This window comes from Chelonia mydas, chromosome 24 (assembly GCF_015237465.2).
Source record: "Chelonia mydas isolate rCheMyd1 chromosome 24, rCheMyd1.pri.v2, whole genome shotgun sequence".
NCBI classification, from domain to species: Eukaryota; Metazoa; Chordata; order Testudines; family Cheloniidae; genus Chelonia; species Chelonia mydas.
The window spans coordinates 16343650-16367303 of NC_051264.2; the positions used below are offsets into that span (position 1 = coordinate 16343650).

General features: G+C 58.4%; 2 protein-coding genes across 9 annotated transcripts; both read left to right on the forward strand.

Moving 5' to 3' along the window:
• The first annotated feature begins 1975 nt into the window (after positions 1-1975).
• On the forward strand, positions 1976-4934 carry LOC119564128 (protein NKG7). The gene is given in 6 exon segments (XM_037882965.2): positions 1976-2163; positions 3110-3137; positions 3139-3326; positions 3766-3912; positions 4123-4257; positions 4631-4934. Coding segments are annotated over 6 exon segments (711 nt in total). The 5' UTR covers positions 1976-2003; the 3' UTR covers positions 4684-4934.
• Positions 4935-7960: 3026 nt separating this feature from the next.
• On the forward strand, positions 7961-23206 carry LOC119564129 (electron transfer flavoprotein subunit beta). Of its 8 annotated transcripts, none has more exons than XR_006287334.1 (6): positions 7961-8050; positions 17759-17821; positions 18178-18336; positions 19693-19874; positions 21479-21696; positions 22414-22547. XR_006287334.1 is itself a non-coding variant. In XM_043535190.1 (5 exons), the coding sequence occupies exons 1-4, from the start codon at positions 7994-7996 to the stop codon at positions 19861-19863; spliced, it is 450 nt and encodes a 149-aa protein (XP_043391125.1). In that variant the 5' UTR covers positions 7961-7993; the 3' UTR covers positions 19864-19874; positions 22152-22286. The 8 variants fall into 8 exon arrangements, 3 of the variants coding, with proteins under 3 accessions (XP_043391125.1, XP_037738896.1, XP_037738895.1); XR_006287333.1 differs by lacking the exon at positions 21479-21696 and adding an exon at positions 20497-20612 and having other exon boundaries at positions 7962-8050; positions 22414-22549; XR_006287335.1 differs by lacking the exons at positions 21479-21696; positions 22414-22547 and adding exons at positions 20497-20612; positions 22152-22288 and having other exon boundaries at positions 7962-8050.
• The last annotated feature ends 448 nt before the right edge of the window (positions 23207-23654 follow it).

The following is a 23654-nucleotide window of genomic DNA, read 5'->3' on the forward strand; positions in this document are numbered from 1 at the left end:
AAAAATAAATCACCGGCAGCGACCTGCAACTCCGGGCCGCTGACAGCCCCTGGGGCAGCGGGGCTGAGGCCGGCTTCGTGCCCTGGCCCCACGCTGCTCCCCGAAGCGGCCGGCTGCTGGCACGTCTCTGTGGCCCCCCGCACCGTCCCCGGTGGTGCTTGTGGGCACGGACAGCGTCCCCCCGGCAGAGGCGGGGCCAGGGCAGGCAGCCGGCTGAGCCCTGCTGCGCCACCGGCCGGGAGCCACCTGGGATAAGCGCCTCCCGGCCCGAGCCTGCACCTCGCACCCCAACCCCGGCCCCAGGGTCAGCATCCCCCTCCTGCACCCAACGCCCTCCCAGAGCCCGCACCCCCCCCGCACCCCAACCCCTGCACCCCAACCCCGGCCCCAGGGTCAGCATCCCCCTCCTGCACCCAACGCCCTCCCAGAGCCCGCACCCCCCCCTGCACCCCAACCCCGGCCCCTGCCCATAGCCTCCTCCTGCACCCAACGCCCTCCCAGAGCCCGCACCCCCTCCTGCACCCCGGCCCCAGCCCGGAGCCCCCTTCTGCACCCAACGCCCTCCCAGAGCCCGCACCCCCTCATGCACCCCGGCCCCAGCCCGGAGCCCCCTCCTGCACCCAACGCCCTCCCAGAGCCCGCACCCCTCACCTGCACCCCAACCCCCTGCCCCAGCCCGGAGCCCCCTCCTGCACCACGCTCCCTACCAGGAAAGACTTGTACACAGGGACCCCACAAAATCTCATCACCCCTGGCCCACGGGACAGTTAATCCGGCCCTGCCCATCCCGGCCAGCGACTGGGCCCTACGACACCCAAGGCGCCGCGCTGGCCCCACCTGGCCTCTCTCTGCCCTTGGGGGGAGGCTTTGGCTTCGCTTCCCTGCGGTGACGGTGACGTGTCTCCTTCGCTTTGGCAATTTTCTCACCCTCCCCACCTTGGAAACGTGTATTAGCCACAGAACAGCAGCGGCGGCTCCGGCTGGTGTCACCCAAACACCCCCCCAGGAGACCCCACTCCCTGCCCAGGGAGAGAACCCAGGAGTCCTGGCTCCCAGCCTCCCCTGCTCTAACTACTCGACCCGACTCCCCTCCCAGAGTGAGGAGAGAACCCAGGAGTCCTGGCTGCCAGCCTGGAAGCAGCCATCATCCCACTGAAGCCAGAGTGGGGGGGTGGGTGGAGATTTCTTGTCCCCTTGTAACTGGCGAGTCACTGAGCTGTTTCTGCGAAGCCCCCCCAAGAACCACAGAGACAGGAAGCGGGGGGAGGCAGCCGGGTGCAGAGAGAGAAACAGCTCAGAGAGCCAGAGAAAGGGCGGGGTGTGAGGATGGACAGATGGGTATGGGGGGGGGATAGGTTGATAAAGGGGGTGTCTGGAGAAGGATAGATATGGGGTACACAGGGATGGATGGATGGGGTACAAAGGGATCAGGGTACACAGGGATCGGGGTACACGGGGATGGATGGATGGGGGTACACAGGGATCAGGGTACACAGGGATGGTTGGAGGGATGGATGGGGGTACACAGGGATGAATGGGGTTACACAGGGATCGGGGTACACAGGGATCGGGGTACACGGGGATGGATGGATGGGGGTACACAGGGATGGTTGGAGGGATGGATGGGGGTACACAGGGATGGATGGGGTACCCAGGGATCGGGGTACACAGGGATAGGTTGGAGGGATGGATGGGGTACACAGGGATCGGGGTACACCGGGATGGTTGGAGGGATGGATGGGGGTACACAGGGATCGGGGTACACGGGGATGGATGGATGGGGGTACACAGGGATGGTTGGAGGGATGGATGGGGTACACAGGGATCAGGGTACACGGGGATGGATGGATGGGGGTACACAGGGATGGTTGGAGGGATGGATGGGGGTACACAGGGATGGATGGGGTACACAGGGATCGGGGTATACAGGGATGGATGGATGGGGGTACACAGGGATGGTTGGAGGGATGGATCGGGGTACACAGGGATCAGGGTACACGGGGATGGACACATACTGCCTCCTCGGACACTCACTCTCCTCATCCAGCCCCACAAGTTGCTTCCTGCTACCTATCAGCCCCGCCCCCGTGACCCCACCCGCCGGGGAGGGACAGCCAGGACGTGGGTGCAGCCGCACAGACTGTGCAGGGGGCACCCAGGAAGGTAAGGACACATCACGCTCTGCTCCCCCCAACCCCTGCCATCAGCTACGCTCTGAGACCCTCTACACTACAGACGCCTGCAACCATTAGACCCCCCTCCCCTCCCAGAGCCAGGGAGAGGACCCAGGAGTCCTGGCTCCCAGCCCCCTGCTCTAACCACTAGACCCAACTCCCCCCCCCAGAGCTGGGGACACAACCCAAGAGTCCTGAGCCCTGTGGGTCGTGTGGTGGGTCCCCAGTAGCGGAGAGGGGCTGGGGGGGAGAATCCATGGGGTGGCCATCCAGGGGCAATGTGAGGAAGGGGGATGAGAGCCAGATAGTGGGCTATGGGGGTTCATGGGGCTGAGCCGGGGCAGCAGGGAGCGGGCGGAGTGGGATACCAGATCCATAGGGCTGATCTGGGGAGGGGACGGGATACCAAGCTAAGAGGGTCCATGGGGCTGATCCCCAGAGCGGGGGCCGCGAGCTGGCTGAGGGGGGGTGGGTTTGCGTGGGACCCAGGCTGACGGGAAGGTGTAAGAACAGCTCGGGGAAGTGGCTGGGGTGTGAAAAGCAGTTGCGGAGAGCAGCAGCTACGCTAACCACTAGAGAACACTCCTTCCTGCCCCCACCGGGGCTAGAGAGAGACCCAGGTGTCCTGGTTTCCAGCCCCCCTCCCACCCTCTAGCTACTAGGCCTCACTCCCCTCCCAGAGCCAGGGAGAGAATCCAGGAGTCCTGGCTTCCAGCCTCTCTCCCTCTAACCACTGGCTCCCACTCCCCTCCCAGAGCTGGGGATAGAACCCAGGAGTCCTGGCTCCCAGCCCCCCCACACTGCAGCAGTTTGACTCAGCGGGGCCCAGCTGGGATGCTGGGCTGGGGGGTGGGGAAGGGGCTATGACAGCAAGGGGGCAGGGGGTGTCCCCAGACACCAGGGCTCATGCTCCCAGCTCGGGGTTCCTCTTGCAGGTCCGGTAGCCAGGACTCTGCCCGGTGGCCGGCTCGCGGGAGATGCAGGCCTGCAGCGTGGGGAGCTGCCTCCTGGCCACGCTCAGCCTGGTGCTGCTCTGCGTGGCTCTGTCCACCGACTACTGGCTCGTGGCCTATGGCCCCAGGGGCACGTCCCACAGCGGGCTCTGGCAGCAGTGCGTGGCCAACGTGTGCGGGAGCCCAGACCACATCAGCGGTGAGGAGACGGCCGGGGCTGGGATGCCGCCCCTCTGGGGTGTGGCGTGGGGGGCTGGTTTTCCAGGGGCCTCTCACCCAGCGCTGGGATGCGGCCACCTCTGGGGTGTGGCGCGGGGGGTGTTTATATGGGATCCCAGGCCTGGCGCTGAGCCATGGCCATCACTGGGGTTGGGAGTGGGGCTGGTTTTCCAGGGGCCCCTCACCCAGCTCTGGGATGCGTCCCCCTCTGGGCTGGGGGGGCTGGTAACAAAAGGACCCCTGACTGGGCGCTGAGATGTGGCCCCTCTGGGATGGGGCTTGGGGGCTGATGATACAGGGGCCCCTTGCCCAATCCTGGAGCGTACACAGACAGCTCTGCCGATGCCCCTCACTCCTGACCCGCAGCCCCCCGCGCTCCACCCCCCTCATTAACCCTTCGTGTCCCTGCCCCCCCACAGGGTATATACAAGCCACACGGGCCTTCCTGATCCTGGCCACGCTGGCCACCGCCGCGTCCGTCCTGTTCCTCCTGGTCTCCCTCACATCCTGCATCCACAGCCCTGTGAGCACCGACCTCCTGGCTGCCATCACTGGCTTTGCGGCTGGTAGGAACCGGGCTCGGGGCCTGTCCCCTGCGGGGGGGGGGTTGGCCCGGGGGGGGGGCAGGGAATGGGGCACGGGACCTGTCCCCTCTAGGGGGCGCCAGCTCCCATCCGGCCCCAGGGCGGGGGACTGGCTGGCTCAGGGGGTCCGATCTGGCCCCATGGGGGGGGAGACCAGCCGGCTCGGGGACTCTAACCTCTCCCCCCCCGCAGGCAGCTGCACCCTCATTGCCATGGGGGTGTTCAGCGGCGAATCGTGGCACAAGAACCAGGACGGGATGATCCAGCTGACGTTCGAATGGTCCTTCTACCTGGGCTGGGCCGCCCTGCCGCTGCTGGGCCTGGGCGGTGAGCGCCGGGCCGGGGAGGGGGCGCTGTGGGGAGCGGGGTGCTAGGGGGCGTGGTGGGAGGGGGCGCCCCGGGAAGCCAGGGCAGGGAGCCACGGCAGGGCAGGGTGCTGGGGGGAGAGGCCAGGGGATGGGCTGCTGTGGGGAGCGGGGCAGGAAGCCATGGGGGAGCAGGCGGCGGGGGAAACTGGGGTAGTGGGGGGGGGTGCCGTGTTGGGGGGAGGAGGCTGGGGGGGCTGCAGGGAGGGGATGCTGCGCAGGGCGAGGGGAGGAAATCGGGGGAGGGGGCGGCACTGTGAGGGCAGGGCGCTGTGGGGCAGGGGGTACCGGAGGGGGCTGGGAGGCTGTCTCCAATCTCCCCCATCTGCCCCCAGGTGCCTTCGCCCTTGTGGCCCACAAGCGCCACTCGGGGTATGAGAGTGTGTGACCGGAGACCCGGAGATATGGGGGGACTGGATGGACCCCCCAAAAGGCCGCTGCTGTCCCCTGCTGGAACGGAGCCGGCAGCCCTAGAGGGGAAAGGCCCCGTGCCCCATTCCCTGCCCCAGCCAGTCCCCGCCCACTGCCGTGGGGCTGGAGGGCAGCCGGTGCCCCCCGAGGCTCCCGTCTGTTGTTTTAGGGTCTGTTTTTCCTCGGGCCTTTTCCTGCTTTGAAATAAATTGTACCTCTGCATCCAAACCCCGTCTCCCCCCAGTTACTGGCCCCACAGCGGGGATCGGGCCAGGTGGGCCCCAGGGCTGATCGGGGGGCAGCCTGGAGCATGGGGGTTCCAGAATCTTGGGGTTACCATGGGAGTCAAGACATGAATAGAGCCAGGGGAGGGGGAGCCTGGCTCTTTGGCTCTAACCACTAGGACAGACCCCGAGGGATACCTGGCCAGTGCCCAGCGGTGGGGAGTCCCGGGGGTTAACCCCGCCAATGCCCAGCGGCAGGGAGTCCCGGGGGTTAACCCCCCCAATGCCCAGTGGCAGGGAGTCCCGGGGGTTAACCCCGCAAATGCCCAGCGGCAGGGCGTCCTGGGGGTCAACCTCGCCAATGTCCAGCAGCAGGGAGTCCTGGGGGTTAACCCCGCCAATGCCCCGTGGTGGGCAGTCCTGGGGGTTAACCCCACCAATGCCCAGCGGCAGGGAGTCCTGGGGGTTAACCCCGCCAATACCCAGTGGCGGGCAGTCCTGGGGGTTAACCCCACCAATGCCCGGTGGTGGGCAGTCCTGGGGGTTAACCCCGCCAATGCCCAGTGGCGGGCAGTCCTGGGGGTTAACCCCGCCAATGCCCAGCGGCAGGGAGTCCTGGGGGTTAACCCCGCCAATGCCCGGTGGTGGGCAGTCCTGGGGGTTAACCCCGCCAATGCCCCGTGGCAGGGAGTCCTGGGGGTTAACCCCGCCAATGCCCAGCGGCAGGGAGTCCTGGGGGTTAACCCGACAGGTTTTTCAGCGTTTCTGTGCCTGGTCTCCCCTGTCTATGATGGCCTCCAGGCTGGGGGCAGCCGGGCTCTGTTTCTCCTGCGTGGCGACCGTCCTGCTGGCGGTATCCGCTGCCACCGAGTCCTGGCTCCGGCTCTGGGTCCTGGGCATTGTCATTCACCGGGGTCTGTGGAGGGAGTGTCAGCTGGGGGCCTGCACCCCCCTCCAGGGCCAGCGAGGTAGGGACATCGGGTTAACCCTGCTCTTCTCCAGTGGCAGGGAGTCCCACTGGTTAAACATTCTCTTATCCGGCGGCATGGAGTCCCACAGGTTAACCCAGCTCTTACTTAGTGGCAGGCCGTGACCTGGCTTAACCCTGCCAATTTAAGGCCCAGTGGTGGGGAGTCCTGCATGCTCCATCATCAGGGAGTAGCTGCATGGGGAAACTGACTGAAGGAAGAGTGGGGGGCTCAGCTCTACCCCCGAGGAGCAAGCCCTGTGTTTGGGGGGGGCAGCTCCCCCTTTTCCTCCCCACTTTGCTGCTGTCAATCCCTGTGCATGGATGTTGGGGCCATCCACCGGCCACATGGGGACATGGCAGGGCATGGGGAATAGTCCTGGGGGCTGGGTCGAACACGGACCAAGTGCTGTGGGACCCCAGGGCAGGAGTTGGGGGGGACCCCAGGGTGTGCAGATGGGTGGGGGTGACAGGGTGAGCTCTCACTGACCCCCCCCCCCATTTCTGATCCCCCCTGCCCCCAGCGTATGTGGGAGTATCACGGGGCTGCCTGGTTTTGGCCGTCGTGGCCGGGTACCTCTCCGTGCTGTGTGGGGCCCTGGCGCTCGCCCCCCGCCCGGCCCCCAAGAGACTCGACTGGGCCCGGGGGGCTGCTGCTCTCTGCTTCCTCACAGGTAAGGGGAACCCCCCAAATCCCTCTCCTGCTCTCTGACCCCCAAACTGCCTCCCCCCTTCCCAGCCCTCCTGACCCCCAACCTCTTTCTACCCCCCCACCCCACCCTCTGACCCCTAACTCCTCCGCTGCCCCATCCCCTCCTTCCCGCCATCTGACCCCCCCCCAATTCCTCCAGTTCCCCCCACCTTGACTTCCCACCCCCCAGTTCTCCCCAGCCCCACATCTTGTGTCTCGCAGGCACCTTGGCCGTGGTGGCTCTGGGCTGTTTCATGGGCGGATCGGCCGGGGAAGCAGGTGGCAGCTGGGCCTGGTCGCTGGCTGTGGGCTGGGCAGCGGTGCCCGCGGCCGGGTTGGCAGGTGAGCGCCCGTGGGCCCGGGGGGGCGAGGTTTGGGGGGCGCACGGAGGAGAAGCGTCTTTCAGCCACGCTGACCCCACCAATCTGTTCCAGGCACCTGCCACTGCCAGGCTCGGCGGAGGGAGCGACGCTGGCACAGCGGCCCGAGAGGATCGCCCGGCTCGGCGTGATGCCCCCCAGGGCGCTGGGTCCCCCCGTCTGGCCCCCCAAGCGGAGCTATTAAACCCCGTCTGCCGGCCAGAGGCGCCCCGCGGGACTCGGACCGACTCGGCGCCTCTGGTGGGGGGATGCAGCCACCTCTGGGGCGGGGCAGCTGGGGAACAGCCGCATAGAACGGGCACGGGGGGGTCGATTGCCCAGCGCTGGGGTGAACCCGGGGGCAGCAAACGGACCCGGCTGGGGGGGGGGGCGCCCGAGGGGGCAGGAACCCGGGGGGGGGGGGGGGAGGAGCAAACAGCCCGGACGCCTGGGTTCCCTCCCGAGGGGGCGGGGCTCCAGGGCTCAGGCAGGGTCCCGCCCCGTCAATCTTCAGCAGGGGGCGGCAGAGGCCCCTCCCTCGTGAGTGGCCGCTGGCGTCAGCGTCACGCCGCGCGGCCCGTTGCGTCACGGGGCCAGGCAGCCATTGAGCGGCAGGGGCCCATGCTGCACGCCGATTGGCCGGTGGGTTGAGGCCCGCCCACGGGGCACGGTGATTGGTTTCGTGAGAGGCACTGCCCCCTTCGTGATTGGTCAGAAGTTTAAGGCCCGTCTGGACGCCGCGATTGACTGTTTCTCGAACCTTTGAACGTTCTGATTGGTCGGCTTCGATCCATTCGCCCAATGATAGCGCAGATTTGATTCTTTCTCCTGATTGGACCACGGCGCGGCCTGGCTGCGACTGGCTGAACGCCCCACATGCCGCGTCCCCATTGGCCGAGCCTGAGGTCGCGCCTACGATTGGGTCTCTGGGCGGCCCGCCCCTCAGCCTATTGGCCGCAGTTCTCCAGCCCCGCCCCGGCTCAGGACCCCGCGCCCTGATTGGCTCAGATCCCAAAAGGGGGCGTGGCCAGACGCGGAGTGGGGCAATGGCGGCGTTGCGGGCGCTGGTTGGGGTGAAGCGGGTCATAGACTATGCCGTGAAGGTGGGCGGGGCTCGGACGCCTGGGTCCCTGTCTCGGGGGTGGCGCTCGGACGCCTGGGTCCCTGTCTCGGCCCCTGTCTCGGGGGCGGGGTCGCTCGGACGCCTGGGTCCCTCCCTCGGCCCCTGTCTCGGGGGCGGGGGCGCTCGGACGCCTGGGTCCCTCCCTCGGCCCCTGTCTCGGGGGCGGGGGCGCTCGGACGCCTGAGTCCCGGCGGTGACGCTCTGCCCCCCAGGTGCGGGGGCGGCCGGGCGGCGGGGTGGTGACGGACGGGGTGAAACACTCCATGAACCCCTTCTGCGAGATCGCGCTGGAGGAGGCCCTGCAAAAGTCAACATGGTTTCTGTAAAGGGAGATCAGGTCTTACTAATCTATTAGAGTTCTTTGGGGGGGGTCAACAAACGTGGACAAGGGGGATCCAGTGGACACAGTGTACTTAGATTTCCAGGAAGCCTTTGACAAGGTCCCTCCCCAAAGGCTCTTATGTAACTTAAAGTGTCATGGACTGAAGGTAAAAAATCCATTGCAATCGACATACTACACTGGCGAGGGTGAGAGACTGTGCCACACACGCTCAAAGAAACTGAGGACCCACCTGATCAGCATCCTGTACAGCAGACAGGAGAAGATCAAGAAGGAGCTCTCAAAACTGGAGTGTCTCATACAAAACCAACCTTCCACGCACACTTCCACGTGGCCGGACTTTACAAAAAGGAGACAAGCCATTTACAACGCAGACGTCACTTCTCTATAGGGGAAAAAGGACAGTAAACTATCTAAACTCCTACATGCCACAGGGAGCTACAACAGTGGTACCCTCAACTCATTTAACGATATTGTTAATCTATCCAACCACACGCTTAGCCCGGCAGAAGAGTCTGTCCTATCTCAGGGACTCTCTTTCTGCCCCACCACCCCCACGAACATGATACAGTTCTGCGGTGATCTGGAAGCCTACTTTCATCGTCTCCGATGAACAGCATCACTTGCCCCATAACCTCAGCCGTATAGAACGCAACGCCATCCACAGCCTCAGAAACAACTCTGACGTTATAATCAAAGGGGCTGACAAAGGAGGTGCTGTCGTCATAATGAACAGGTCGGATTAGGAACAGGAGGCTGCCAGGCAACTCTCCCACACCACGTTCTACAGGCCACTATCCTCTGACCCCAGTGAGGGTTAGCAAAAGAAACTACACCATCTGCTGAAGAAACTCCCTGCTATAGCCCAGAAACAAATCTACATGGACACACCCCTAGAGCCCCGACCAGGGGTATTCTATCTGCTACCCAAGATCCATAAACCTGGAAACCCTGGACGCCCCATCATGTCAGGCATCGGCACCCTGACAGCAGGATTGTCTGGCTGTGTAGACTCCCTCCTCAGGCCCTACGCTACCAGCACTCCCAGCTATCTTCGAGTCACCCTCAACTTCCTGAGGAAACTACAATGCGTTGGCTGCAAAGAGTCCTGTGGCACCTTATAGACTATCAGACGTATTGGAGCACAAGCTTTCGTGGGTGAATCCCGACTTCGTCAGATGCATGTCATTGCATTGGTGATCTTCCTGAAAACACCATCCTGGCCACCATGGATGTAGAAGCTCTTTATACTAATATTCCACATGAGGATGGACTACAAGCTGTCAAGAACAGTATCCCTGATGAGGCCACAGCACACCTGGTGGCTGAGCTTTGTGACTTTGTCCGCACCCACAGCCATTTCAGATTTGGGGACAACTTGTACCTTCAAGTCAGCGGCACTGCTATGGGTACCCGCATGGCCCCACAGGATGCCAACATTTTTATGGCTGACCTAGAACAACGCTTCCTCAGCTCTCGTCCCCAAGCGCCCCTCCTCTACTTGCACTACATTGATGACATCTTCATCATCTGGACCCATGGGAAGGAGGCCCTTGAAGAATTCCACCTGGATTTCAACAATTTCCACCCCATCATCAACCTCAGCGTGGACCAGTCCACACAAGAGATCCACTTCCTGGACACTACAGTGCAAATAAGGGATGGTCACATAAACACCACCCTATACCAGAAAACTCCGTCCCGCTATACTTACCTACATGCCTCCAGCTTCCATCCAGGACACATCACACGATCCATTGTCTACAGCCAAGCCCTAAGATACAACCGAATTGTCTCCAATCCCTCAGACAGAGACCAATACCTATGAGATCTTTATCAAGCATTCTTAAAACTACAACACCCACCTGGAGAAGTGAGGAAACAGATTGACAGAGGAAGACGGTATCCAGAAATCACCTACTACAGGACAGGCCCAACAAGAAAAATAACAGAACACCACTGGCCAGCACGTACAGTCCCTAGCTAAAACCTCTCCAGCACATTATCAACGATCTACAACCTATCCTGGAAAATGATCCCTCACTCTCACAGACCTTGGGAGACAGGCCAGTCCCTGCTTACGGACAGCCCCCCAACCTGAAGCAAATACTCACCAGCAACTACACACCACATCACAGAAACATCAACCCAGGAACCAATCCCTGTAGCAAACCTCGTTGCCTGCTCTGTCCCCATCTCTACTCTGGCAACACCATCAGAGGACCCAACCACATCAGCCACACCGTCAGAGGCTCATTCACCTGCACATCTACCAATGTGATATGCCATCCTGTGACAGGAATGCCCCTCTGCCACGTACATTGGCCAAACTGGACAGTCCCTACGTAAAAGAATAAATGGACACAAATTGGACGTCAGGAATGGTAACATACAAAAGCCGGTAGGAGAACGCTTCGGTCTTCCTGGACATTCGATAACAGATTTGAAAGTAGCTCTACTTGAACAAAAAAAGTCAGAAACAGAGTTCACAGAGAAACAGCAGAACTAAAAATCATTTGCAAACTTAACACCATTAATTTGGGCTTGAATAGGGGCTGGGGGTGGCTGGCTTATTACAAAAGCAGCTTTGCCTCTCCTGGAATCGACACCTCCTCATCTGTTACTGGGAGTGGACGACATCCACCCAGATTGAATTGGCCCTGTCAGCACTGGTTCTCCACTTGTGAGGTAACTCCCTTCCCTTCATGCATCCGTATATTTATGTCTGCATCTGTAATTTTCACTCCATGCATCTGAAGAAGCGGGGTTTTTCCCACGAAAGTTTATGCTCAAATAAATCTTTAAGGTGCCACTGGACTCCTTGTTGTTTTAGTGGATACAGACTAACATGGCTACCCCCGATACGTGGGATAAGAGAGAAGATCCTTTCATGGATTGAGAACTGGTTAAAAGACAGGGAACAAAGGGTAGGAATAAATGGTAAATTTTCACAATGGAGAGGGGTAACTAGTGGTGTTCCCCAAGGGTCAGTCCTAGGACCAGTCCTATTCAACTAATTCATAAATGATCTGGAGAATGGAGTAAACAGTGTGGTGGCAAAGTTTGCAGACGATACTAAACTGCTCAAGATAGTTAAGACCAAAGCAGACTGTGAAGAACTTCAAAAAGCTCTCACCCGTTGCCAACTGTGTCCACATATCTATTCAGGGGACACCATCACAGGGCCTAATCACATCAGCCACACTATCAGAGGCTCGTTCACCTGCACATCTACCAATGTGATCCATGCCATCATGTGCCAGCAATGCCCCTCTGCCATGTACATTGGTCAAACTGGACAGTCTCTACGTTAAAGAATAAATGGACACAAATCAGACGTTAAGAATTATAACATTCAAAAACCAGTTGGAGAACACTTCAGTCTCTTTGGTCACTCGATTACAGAGCTAAAAGTGGCAATTCTTCAACAAAAAAACTTCAAAAACAGACTCCAACGAGAGACTGCTGAATTGGAATTAATTTGCAAACTGGATACAATTAACTTAGGCCTGAATAGAGACTGGGAGTGGTTGAGTCATTATACAAAGTAAAACTATTTCCGCTTGTTTATTTCTTCCCCGCCCTCTCCCCCCGCATCCCCCCACTGTTCCTCAGCCGCTCTTGTTAACTCCTGGAAATGTGCTGGAAATGGCCTACCTTGATTATCACTTCAAAAGGTTTTCTCTCTCTCCCCCCACCCCACTCCCCTACGGGTAACAGCTCATCTTAAGTGGTCACTCTCCTTATAGTATGCGTGTTAAACACCCATTTTTTCATGTTCTGTGTGTATATAAATTTACTCAGTTATTTTCCATTGAATGCATCCGATGAACTGAGCTGTAGCTCACAAAAGCTTATGCTCAAATAAATTGGTTAGTCTCTAAGGTGCCACAAGTCCTCCTGTTCTTTTCACCAAACTAAGTGATTGGGCAACAAAATGGCAAATGAAATTTAATGTGGATAAATATAAAGTAATGCACATTGGGAAAAATAACCCCAACTACACATACAGTATGATGGGGGCTAATTTAGCTACAACTAAGCAGGAGAAAGATCTTGGAGTCATTGTGGCTGATTAAGAAAAAGCAGAAAGCATACAGGGAGTGGAAGAAGGGAGGGATCAGCAAGGAAATCTACCTTATTGAGGTCAGAACATGTAGGGTAAAGTGAGACAGGCTAAAAGTCAAGTAGAGTTGGACCTTGCAAAGGGAATTAAAACCAATAGTAAAAGGTTTGATAGTCATATAAATAAGAAGAAAACAAAGAAAGAAGAATCATAGAATATCAGGGTTGGAAGGGACCCCAGAAGGTCATCTAGTCCAACCCCCTGCTCGAAGCAAGACCAGTTCCCAGTTAAATCATCCCAGCCAGGGCTTTGTCAAGCCTGACCTTAAAAACCTCTAAGGAAGGAGATTCTACCACCTCCCTAGGTAACGCATTCCAGTGTTTCACCACCCTCTTAGTGAAAAAGTTTTTCCTAATATCCAATCTAAACCTCCCCCATTGCAACTTGAGACCATTACTCCTCGTTCTGTCATCTGCTACCATTGAGAACAGTCTAGAGCCATCCTCTTTGGAATCCCCTTTCAGGTAGTTGAAAGCAGCTATCAAATCCCCCCTCATTCTTCTCTTCTGCAGACTAAACAATCCCAGCTCCCTCAGCCTCTCCTCATAAGTCATGTGCTCTAGACCCCTAATCATTTTTGTTGCCCTTCGCTGGACTCTCTCCAATTTCTCCACCTCCTTCTTGTAGTGTGGGGCCCAAAACTGGACACAGTACTCCAGATGAGGCCTCACCAGTGTCGAATAGAGGGGAACGATCACGTCCCTTGATCTGCTCGCTATGCCCCTACTTATACATCCCAAAATGCCATTGGCCTTCTTGGCAACAAGGGCATACTGTTGACTCATATCCAGCTTCTCGTCCACTGTCACCCCTAGGTCCTTTTCTGCAGAACTGCTGCCTAGCCATTCGGTCCCTAGTCTGTAGCTGTGCATTGGATTCTTCCATCCTAAGTGCAGGACCCTGCACTTATCCTTATTGAACCTCATCAGATTTCTTTTGGCCCAATCCTCCAATTTGTCTAGATCCTTCTGTATCCTATCCCTCCCCTCCAGCGTATCTACCACTCCTCCCAGTTTAGTATCATCCGCAAATTTGCTGAGAGTGCAATCCACACCATCCTCCAGATCATTTATGAAGATATTGAACAAAACCGGCCCCAGGACCGACCCCTGGGGCACTCCACTTGACACCGGCTGCCAACTAGACATGGAGCCATTGATCACTACCCGTTTAGCCCGACAATCTAGCCAGCTTTCTACCCACCTTATAGTGCATTCATCCAGCCCATACTTCCTTAACTTGCTGACAAGAATACTGTGGGAGACCGTGTCAAAAGCTTTGCTAAAGTCAAGAAACAATACATCCACTGCTTTCCCTTCATCCACAGAACCAGTAATCTCATCATAAAAGGCGATTAGATTAGTCAGGCATGACCTTCCCTTGGTGAATCCATGCTGACTGTTCCTGATCACTTTCCTCTCATGTAAGTGCTTCAGGATTGATTCTTTGAGGACCTGCTCCATGATTTTTCCAGGGACTGAGGTGAGGCTGACTGGCCGGTAGTTCCCAGGATCCTCCTTCTTCCCTTTTTTAAAGATTGGCACTACATTAGCCTTTTTCCAGTCATCCGGGACTTCCCCCGTTCGCCACGAGTTTTCAAAGATAATGGCCAAGGGCTCTGCAATCACAGCCGCCAATTCCTTCAGCACTCTCGGATGCAACTCGTCCGGCCCCATGGACTTGTGCACGTCCAGCTTTTCTAAATAGTCCCTAACCACCTCTATCTCCACAGAGGGCTAGCCATCTCTTCCCCATTTTGTGATGCCCAGCGCAGCAGTCTGGGAGCTGACCTTGTTAGTGAAAACAGAGGCAAAAAAAGCATTGAGTACATTAGCTTTTTCCACATCCTCTGTCACTAGGTTGCCTCCCTCATTCAGTAAGGGGCCCACACTTTCCTTGGCTTTCTTCTTGTTGCCAACATACCTGAAGAAACCCTTCTTGTTACTCTTGACATCTCTTGCTAGCTGCAGCTCCAGGTGCGATTTGGCCCTCCTGATATCTTTCCTACATGCCCGAGCAATATTTTTATACTCTTCCCTGGTCATATGTCCAACCTTCCACTTCTTGTAAGCTTCTTTTTTATGTTAAAGATCCGCTAGGATTTCACCATTAAGCCAAGCTGGTCGCCTGCCATATTTACTATTTACTAGAAGTGGGACCGCTAAACACTGAGGATGGAGTGGAGGTCAAGGATAATCTAGGCATGGCCCAATATCTAAACAAATACTTTGCCTCAGTCTTTAATCAGACTAAAGAGGATCTTAGGGATAATGGTAGCATGACAAATGGGAATGAGGATATGGAGGTAGACATTACCATATTTGAGGTAGAAGCGAAACTCAAACAGCTTAATGGGACTAAATCAGGAGGCCCAGATAATCTTCATCCAAGAATATTAAATTGGCACATGAAATTGCAAGCCCATTAGCAAGAATTTTTAATGAATCTGTAAACTCAGGAGTTGTACCGTATGATTGGAGAATTGCTAACATAGTTCCTGTTTTTAAGGAAGGGAAAAAAAGTGATCCGGGTAATTATAGGCCTGTTAGTTTGACATCTGTAGTCTGCAAGGTCTTGGAAAAAATTTTGAAGGAGAAGGTAGTTAAGGACATTGAAGTCAATGGTAAATGGGACAAAATACAACATGGTTTTACAAAAGGTAGATCGTGCCAAACCAACCTGATCTCCTTCTTTGAGAAAGTAACAGATTTTTTAGACAAAGGAAATGCAGTGGATCTAATTTACCTAGATTTCAGTAAGGCGTTTGATACAGTGCCACATGGGGAATTATTAGTTAAATTGGATAAGATCGGGATCAACAGGAAAATTGAAAGGTGGATAAGAATTGGTTAAAGGGGAGACTACAACGGGTCCTACTGAAAGGTGAACTGTCAGGCTGGAGGGAGGTTACCGGTGGAGTTCCTCAAGGATCGGTTTTGGGACAAATCTTCTTTAATCCTTTTATTACTGACCTCAGCACAAAAAGTGGGAGTGTGCTAATAAAGTTTGCGGATGATACAAAGTTGGGAGGTATTGCCAATTTAGAGAAGGACAGGGATATCCTACAGGAGGATCTGGATGACCTTGTAAACTGGAGTAATAGTAATAGAATGAAATTTAATAGTGAGAAGTGTAAGGTCATGCATTTAGGGATTAATAACAAGAGTTTTATTTATAAGCTAGGGATGCATCAATTAGAAGTGACGGAGGAGGAAAAGGACCTTGGAGTACTGGTTGATCACAGGATGACAATGAGCCGCCAATGTGATATGGCCGTGAAAAAAGCTAATGCGGTCTTGGGATGCATCAGGAGAGGTATTTCCAGTAGGGATAAGGAGGTTTTAGTACCATTATACAAGGCACTGGTGAGACTTCACCTGGAATACTGGGTGCAGTTCTGGTCTCCCGTGTTTAAGAAGGATGAATTCGAACTGGAACAGGTACAGAGAAGGGCTACTAGGAAGATCCGAGGAATGGAAAACTTGTCTTATGAAAGGAGACTCAAGGAGCTTGGCTTGTTTAGCCTAACTAAAAGAAGGTTGAGGGGAGATATGATTGCTCTCTATAAATATATCAGAAGGATAAATACCGGAGAGGGAGAGGAATTATTTAAGCTCAGTACCAATGTGGACACAAGAACAAATGGATATAAACTGGCCACCAGGAAATTTAGACTAGAAATTAGACGAAGGTTTCTAACCATCAGAGGAGTGAAGTTTTGGAATAGCCTTCCAAGGGAAGCAGTGGGGCAAAAGATCTATCTGGTTTTAAGATTAAACTCGATAAGTTTATGGAGAAGATGGTATGATGGGATAACATGGTTTTGGTAATTAAATATTCATGGTAAACAGGCCCAATGGCCTGTGATGGGATATTAGATGGGGTGGGATACGAGTTATCCAGGAAAGAATTTTCTGTAGTATCTGGCTGATGAATCTTGCCCATATGCTCAGGGTTTAGCTGATCACCATATTTGGGGTCGGGAAGGAATTTTCCTCCAGGGCCGATTGGAAGAGGCCCTGGAGGTTTTTCGCCTTCCTCTGTAGCATGGGGCACGGGTCACTTGCTGGAGGATTCTCTGCTCCTTGAAGTCTTTAAACTACGATTTGAGGACTTCAATAGCACAGATATAGGTGTGAGGTTTTTTGTAGGAGTGGGTGGGTGAGATTCTGTGGCCTGCGTTGTGCAGGACGTCAGACTAGATGATCATAATGGTCCCTTCTGACCTAAATATCTATGAATCTATGAATCTATGGCTAGTTCTCTGAAGACGTCCATACAGCGTGCAGCGGCCGTCAAAAAAGCAAACAGGAAGTTAGGAATCATTGACAAGGGATAGAGAATAAGACGGAGAATATCTTATTGCCCTTCTGTAAATCCATGGCCCGCCCACATCTTGAGTACTGTGTACAGATGTGGTCTCCTCATCTCAACGACGATATACTGGCATTAGAAAAGGTTCAGAGAAGAGCAACTAAAATGATTAGGGGTTTGGAACAGTCCCCATATGAGGAGAGATGAAAGAGGTGAGGACTTTTCAGCTTGGAAAAGAGGAGACTAAGCGGGGATATGATAGAGGTCTCTAAAATCAAGAGTGGTGTGGAGAAAGTGAATAAGGAAAAGTTATTTACTTGTTCCCATAATATAAGAACTAGGGGCCATCAAATGAAATCAATGGGCAGCAGGTTTAAAACAAATAAAAGGAAGATCTTCTTCACATAGCGCACAGTCAACCTGTGGAACTCCTTGCCTGAGGAGGTTGTGAAGGCGAGGACTATAACAGGGTTTAAAAGAGAACTGGATAAATTCATGGAGGCTAAGTCCATTACTGGCTATTAGCCAGGATGGGTAAGGAATGGTGTCCCTAGCCTCTGTTTGTCAGAGGGTGGAGATGGATGGCAGGGGAGAGATCACTTGATCAGTACCTGTTAGGTTCACTCACTTCGGGGCACCTGGCATTGGCCACTGTCGGTAGAGAGGACACTGGGCTGGATGGACCTTTGGTCTGACCCAGTATGGCCAGTCTTATGTTATGTTCTCCCCACTCAGCCCCATGGGCCCATCTGCCCCAGTATCCTGCCTCCTCCCTGCTCAGTCCCACAGGCCCATCCACCCTGGTATCTCGCCTGCTGTGCCATTCCGGCCTGTGACACTGCTCCCTGCGGTGGTGGGAAGGGGCCCAAGGGGCCTGTCCAGGATGTGACTCTTTTTCTCCTTCCCAGGTGATCGACGACGACTGCAACCAGACAGGGCAGATGACGGCTGCGCTGCTGGACTGGCCCCAGGTGCCTGCCCCCATGGGGGGAGGGGGGACAGTGTCCCAGCAGCAGGGGGCTCTGGAAGCTGGGGTGGGGGTGGGGGCTCCCGGCAGCAGGGGGCTCTGGAAGCTGGGGTGGGGGTGGGGGCTCCTGGCAGCAGGGAGCTCTGGAAGCTGGGGTGGGGGGTCCCGGCAGCAGGGGGCTCTGGAAGCTGTAGGGGGAAATGGGGGGTCCCAGCAGCTGGGGGCCCTGGAAGCTGCAGGGGCGGGGGGTCCTGGCAGCGTAGGATTGTAAGGGCTTGGGGCAAAGGATGCTGGGTGGGCGGGGGGGGGGGGATCCTGGGTGAGGGGCACTAACACCCACCTCTTCCCCGTGCCCTGCAGGGGACCTTCGCCTCCGCGCTGACGCTGGAGGGGGAGCAGCTGACGGTGGAGCGGGAGGTGGACGGGGGGCTGGAGAGCATCCGGCTTAGGCTGCCGGCCGTGGTGACGGCCGACCTGCGCCTCAACGAGCCCCGTTACGCCACCCTGCCCAACATCATGGTGAGGGGAGGCCGCTTCTGGGGTGGGACGGGGGGCTGGTTATATGGGGACCCTTCCCCTGGCACGGAGATGCAGCCACTTCTGGGGCGCAACAGCCGGGTAACTGTGACAGGATCCCTGGGGTACAACCTGGAAATAGGTTATGGCTGAGCCTCCTTTCACTCTCCAGCCTGGGCTCTCTCTCAACGCTTCGCTAGTGACAAGCCCCAAACCCCTCCGGGCCCTGGTGCCCCCCACCCAGCTAGGTCGTGGGAATGCTCCCAGAGCCGCTCACCCAGGGCAAGGCTCTGCCTGGCCCCCCACAGCTGTACCCTCCCGCCCTGGGCAGCTACCTGGCCCGTGTAAGTTCGTTACCCATCCGGCCCCTCCCTCGATGAGGCGAGGACACGCACCAGCCTTTGCAAACCGAGCTGCGGTTTCCCGAGCGCCCCGTTTGAGGGACGAACGCCCGAGAGCTGGACGGTACAGGACTGTAAGCTGTTGCCGTCAAAGGGCAGAGAGCAAAGAAACGGGAAGCTAAAGGCCCAATGTCCATCTGACACCATCTCACCCTGGGCAGGGTTGAGATCTGCCACTTTCTCACCCCGCTGCACGTTCCCGGCCGTAACACACCAGTTTCCCTCCGAGCCCAGGGCCAGGCTCCTTGGTTGAAGTTGTCTCTTCCCCGCGCCCTGGGTGCTGCCAGCGTCCCCGTGTCCCCGGCAGACGCGGACCCAGACGCGGCCTGAGCGGTCCCCTGGTGGGGTCGTGTCCACCTGAGCCATGGGGTGGATCCGTCCCCATTGAGCTAAATCCCTTGACTGCAGCTCCCCGGCTGAGCAGGGGTCGGTGAGCGGCCTCCTGGGTGGGGGTCCCGTGTGTGTCACCAGCGTGTTTCACGCTGCAAAATCCCATATCCCCCCATACCCCGGGGGCTGGGGAGGGTTTGGACAGAACAGCGGGTTTCAGCAGGTCGGACGATACCGTACCCGGCCCGTTCCCTGTGGAACCTCCCAGCCACGCTTGAGCGGTGAATACGGGGATCAGCAGGGGCCGTTCGGAGGTGCAGCGTGTCACCGCGACGGCCACACGACACCAGACCACAATATCGGAGTTAGCTGAACGGGAAATGTCAGGAACTGGATCCTGATGGGACTCCTGGGTTCTATCCCCGGGTCTGGGAGGGGAGTGGGGGGCAGCTGGGAGCCAGGACTCCTGGGTTCTATCCCCAGCCCTGGAGGGGGGATGGGATCTAGTGGCTAGAGCACAGGTGATTCTGTGCGTGGCTCTCTCAGGGGAGTTTGGTCTAGTGGCTAGAGTGCGGGGTGGGGGCTGGGAGCCAGGACTCCTGGGTTCCATGCCTGGCTCTCTCCCCAGAAAGCCAAGAAGAAGAAGATCGAGGTGCTGAAGGCGTCGGACCTGGGGGTCGATCTCTCCTCCCGGGTGGCCATGCAGCGTGTGGAAGAGCCGCCCCAGCGCCAGGCCGGCATCAAGGTGGAAACCGTGGATGACCTCGTGGGCAAGCTGAAGGAGGGGGGCCTGATCTGAGCCCCCGGCCGGTGAGTGCAGCCCCGGCAGGGCTGGGCATGGGTGGGGGCGCTCTCCCTTTGCAGATACCGACAGTCCTGGCTCCCAGCCTCCCCAGCTCTAACTACTAGACCCAACTCCCCTCCCAGAGCTGAGGAGAGAACCCAGGAGTCCTGGCTGCCAGCCTGGAAGCAGCCATCATCCCACTGAAGTCAAAGTGGGGGGGTGGGTGGGGATTTCTTGTCCCCTTGTAACTGTCGAGTCACTGAGCTGTTTCTATGAAGCACCCCCAAGAACCACAGAGACAGGAAGCGGGGGGAGGTGGCCGGGTGCAGAGAGAGGAACAGCTCAGAGAGCCAGGAAGAGAAAGGGCGGGGTGTGGGAATGGACAGACGGGTACAGGGGGGGGGGATAGGTTGATAAAGGGGGTGTCTGGGGAAGGATAGATACGGGGTACACAGGGATGGATGGATGGGGTACAAAGGGATCAAGGTACACAGGGATGGATGGGGATAGACAGGGATCGGGGTACACGAGGATGGATGGATGGGGGTACACAGGGATGGTTGGAGGGATGGATCGGGGTACACAGGGATCGGGGTACACAGGGATGGACACATACTGCCTCCTTGGACACTCACTCTCCTCACCCAGCCCCACAAGTTGCTTCCTGCTACATATCAGCCCCGCCCCCGTGACCCCACCCGCCGGGGAGGGACAGCCAGGACGTGGGTGCAGCCGCACAGACCGTGCAGGGGGCACCCAGGAAGGTAAGGACACATCACGCTCTGCTCCCCCCAACCCCTGCCATCAGCTACGCTCTGAGACCTTCTACACTACATACGCCTGCAACCATTAGACCCCCCTCCCCTCCCAGAGCCAGGGAGAGGACCCAGGAGTCCTGGCTCCCAGCCCCCTGCTCTAACCACTAGACCCAACTCCCCTCCCAGAGCTGGGGACACAACCCAGGAGTCCTGTGGGTCGTGTTGTGGGTTCCCAGTAGCAGAGAGGGGCTGGGGGGGGAGAGTCCATGTCCATCCAGGGGCAATGTGAGGAAGGGGGATGAGAGCCAGATACTGGGCTAGGGGGGTCCATGGGGCTGAGCCGGGGCAGCAGGGAGGGGGCAGAGTGAGATACCAGGCTAGGAGGGTCCATGGGGCTGATCTGGGGAGGGGGTGGGATACCAGGCTAAGAAGGTCCATGGCGCTGATCCCCAGGGCGGGGGCAACGAGCTGGCTGAGGGGGGCTGGGTTTACGTGGGTCCCAGGCTGATGAGAAGGTGTAAGAACAGCTCGGGGAAGTGGCTGGGTTGTGAAAAGCAGTTGCGGAGAGCAGCAGCTACGCTAACCACTAGAGAACACTCCTCCCTGCCCCCACCAGAGCTAGAGAGAGACCCAGGCGTCCTGGTTTCCAGCCCCCCTCACTCCCTCTAGCTACTAGGCCTCACTGCCCTCCCAGAGCCAGGGAGAGAACCCAGGAGTCCTGGCTCCCAACCCCACCACTGCAGCAGTTTGACTCAGCGGGGCCCAGCTGGGATGCTGGGCTGGGGGGTGGGGAAGGGGCTATGACAGCAAGGGGGCAGGGGGTGTCCCCAGACGCCAGGGCTCATGCGCCCAGCTCGGGGTTCCTCTTGCAGGTCCGGTAGCCAGGACTCTGCCCGGTGGCCCAGCTCGCGGGAAATGCAGACCTGCAGCGTGGGGAGCTGCCTCCTGGCCACGCTCAGCCTGGTGCTGCTCTGCGTGGCTCTGTCCACCGACTACTGGCTCGTGGCCTATGGCCCCGGGGGCACGTCCCACAGCGGGCTCTGGCAGGAGTGCAGGGCCGACGTGTGCAGGAGCCCAGACCGCATCGCCGGTGAGGAGACGGCCGGGGCTGGGATGCCGCCCCGTCTGGGGTGTGGCGTGGGGGGCTGGTTTTCCAGGGGCCTCTCACCCAGCGCTGGGATGCGGCCACCTCTAGGGTGTGGCGCGGGGGGTGTTTGTATGGGATCCCAGGCCTGGCGCTGAGCCATGGCCATCACTGGGGTCGGGAGCGGGGCTGGTTTTCCAGGGGCCCCTCACCCAGCTCTGGGATGTGTCCCCCTCTGGGCTGGGGCCGGGGGGGGGGGGGGGGCTGGTAACAAAAGGACCCCTCACTGGGTGCTGAGATGTGGCCCCTCTGGGATGGGGCTTGGGGGCTGATGATACAGGGGCCCCTTGCCCAATCCTGGAGCGTACACAGACAGCTCTGCCGATGCCCCTCACTCCCCACCCGCAGCCCCCCGCTCTCCACCCCCTTCATTAACCCTTCGTGTCCCTGCCCCCCCACAGAGTATATACAAGGCACACGGGCCTTCCTGATCCTGGCCACGCTGGCCACCGCCGCGTCCGTCCTGTTCCTCCTGGTCTCCCTCACGTCCTGCGTCCACAGCCCTGTGAGCACCGACCTCCTGGCTGCCATCACTGGCTTTGCTGCCGGTAGGGGGACTGGCTGGCTCAGGGGGTCTGATCTGGCCCCATTGGGGGGGAGGGGTGCTGGCTCAGGGGGTCCAACCTGGCCCCAATCTGGCTCTAACACCCCCCTCCCCCGCAGGCAGCTGCACCCTCGTTGCCATGGGGGTGTTCAGCGGCAAATCTTGGCACAAGAACCAGGACAGGATGATCCAGCTGACCTTCGAACAGTCCTTCTACCTGGGCTGGGCCGCCCTGCCGCTGCTGGGCCTGAGTGGTGAGCGCCGGGCCGGGGAGGGGGCGCTGTGGGGAGCGGGGTGCTAGGGGGCGTGGTGGGAGGGGGCGCCCTGGGAAGCCAGGGCAGGATGCGGGGGGAGAGGCCAGGGGATGGGCTGCTGTGGGGAGCGGGGCAGGAAGCCATGGGGGAGCAGGCGGCGGGGGAAACTGGGATAGCGGGGGGCGGGGGTGCCGTGTTGGGGGGAGGAGGCTGGGGGCTGCAGGGAGGGGATGCTGCGCAGGGCGAGGGGAGGAAATCGGGGGAGGGGGCGGCACTGTGAGGGCAGGGCGCTGTGGGGCAGGGGGTACTGGAGGAGGCTGGGGGGCTGTCTCCAATCTCCCCCATCTCCCCCCAGGTGCCTTCGCCCTTGTGGCCCACAAGCGCCACTTGGGGTACGAGAGTGTGTGACCGGAGCCCCGGAGAGATGGGGGACTGGATGGACCCCCCAAAAGGCCGCTGCTGTCCCCTGCTGGAACGGAGCCGGCAGCCCTAGAGGGGAAAGACCCCATGCCCCATTCCCTGCCCCAGCCAGTCCCCGCCCGCTGCCGTGGGGCTGGAGGGCAGCCGGTGCCCCCCGCGGCTCCCGTCTGTTGTTTTAGGGTCTATTCTTCCTCGGGCCTTTTCCTGCTTTGAAATAAATTGTACCTCTGCATGCAAACCCCGTCTCCCCCCAGTTACTGGCCCCACAGCGGGGATCAGGCCAGGTGGGGACCCCGGGGCTGATTGGGGGGGGCAGCCTGGAGCATGGGGGTTCCAGAATCTTGGGGTTACCATGGGAGTCAAGACGTGATTAGAGCCAGGGGAGGGGGAGCTTGGCTCTTTGGCTCTAACCACTAGGACAGACCCCGAGGGATACCTGGCCAGTGCCCAGCGGTGGGGAGTCCCGGGGGTTAACCCCGCCAATGCCCAGCGGCGTGCCGTCCCGGGGGTTAACCCCACAGGGGTTTCAGCGTTTCTGTGCCTGGTCTCCCCTGTCTATGATGGGCTCCAGGCTGGGGGCGGCTGGGCTCTGTGTCTCCTGCGTGGCAACCGTCCTGCTGGTGGTATCCGCTGCCACCGAGTCCTGGCTCCGGCTCCTGGGCATCGTCATTCACCGGGGTCTGTGG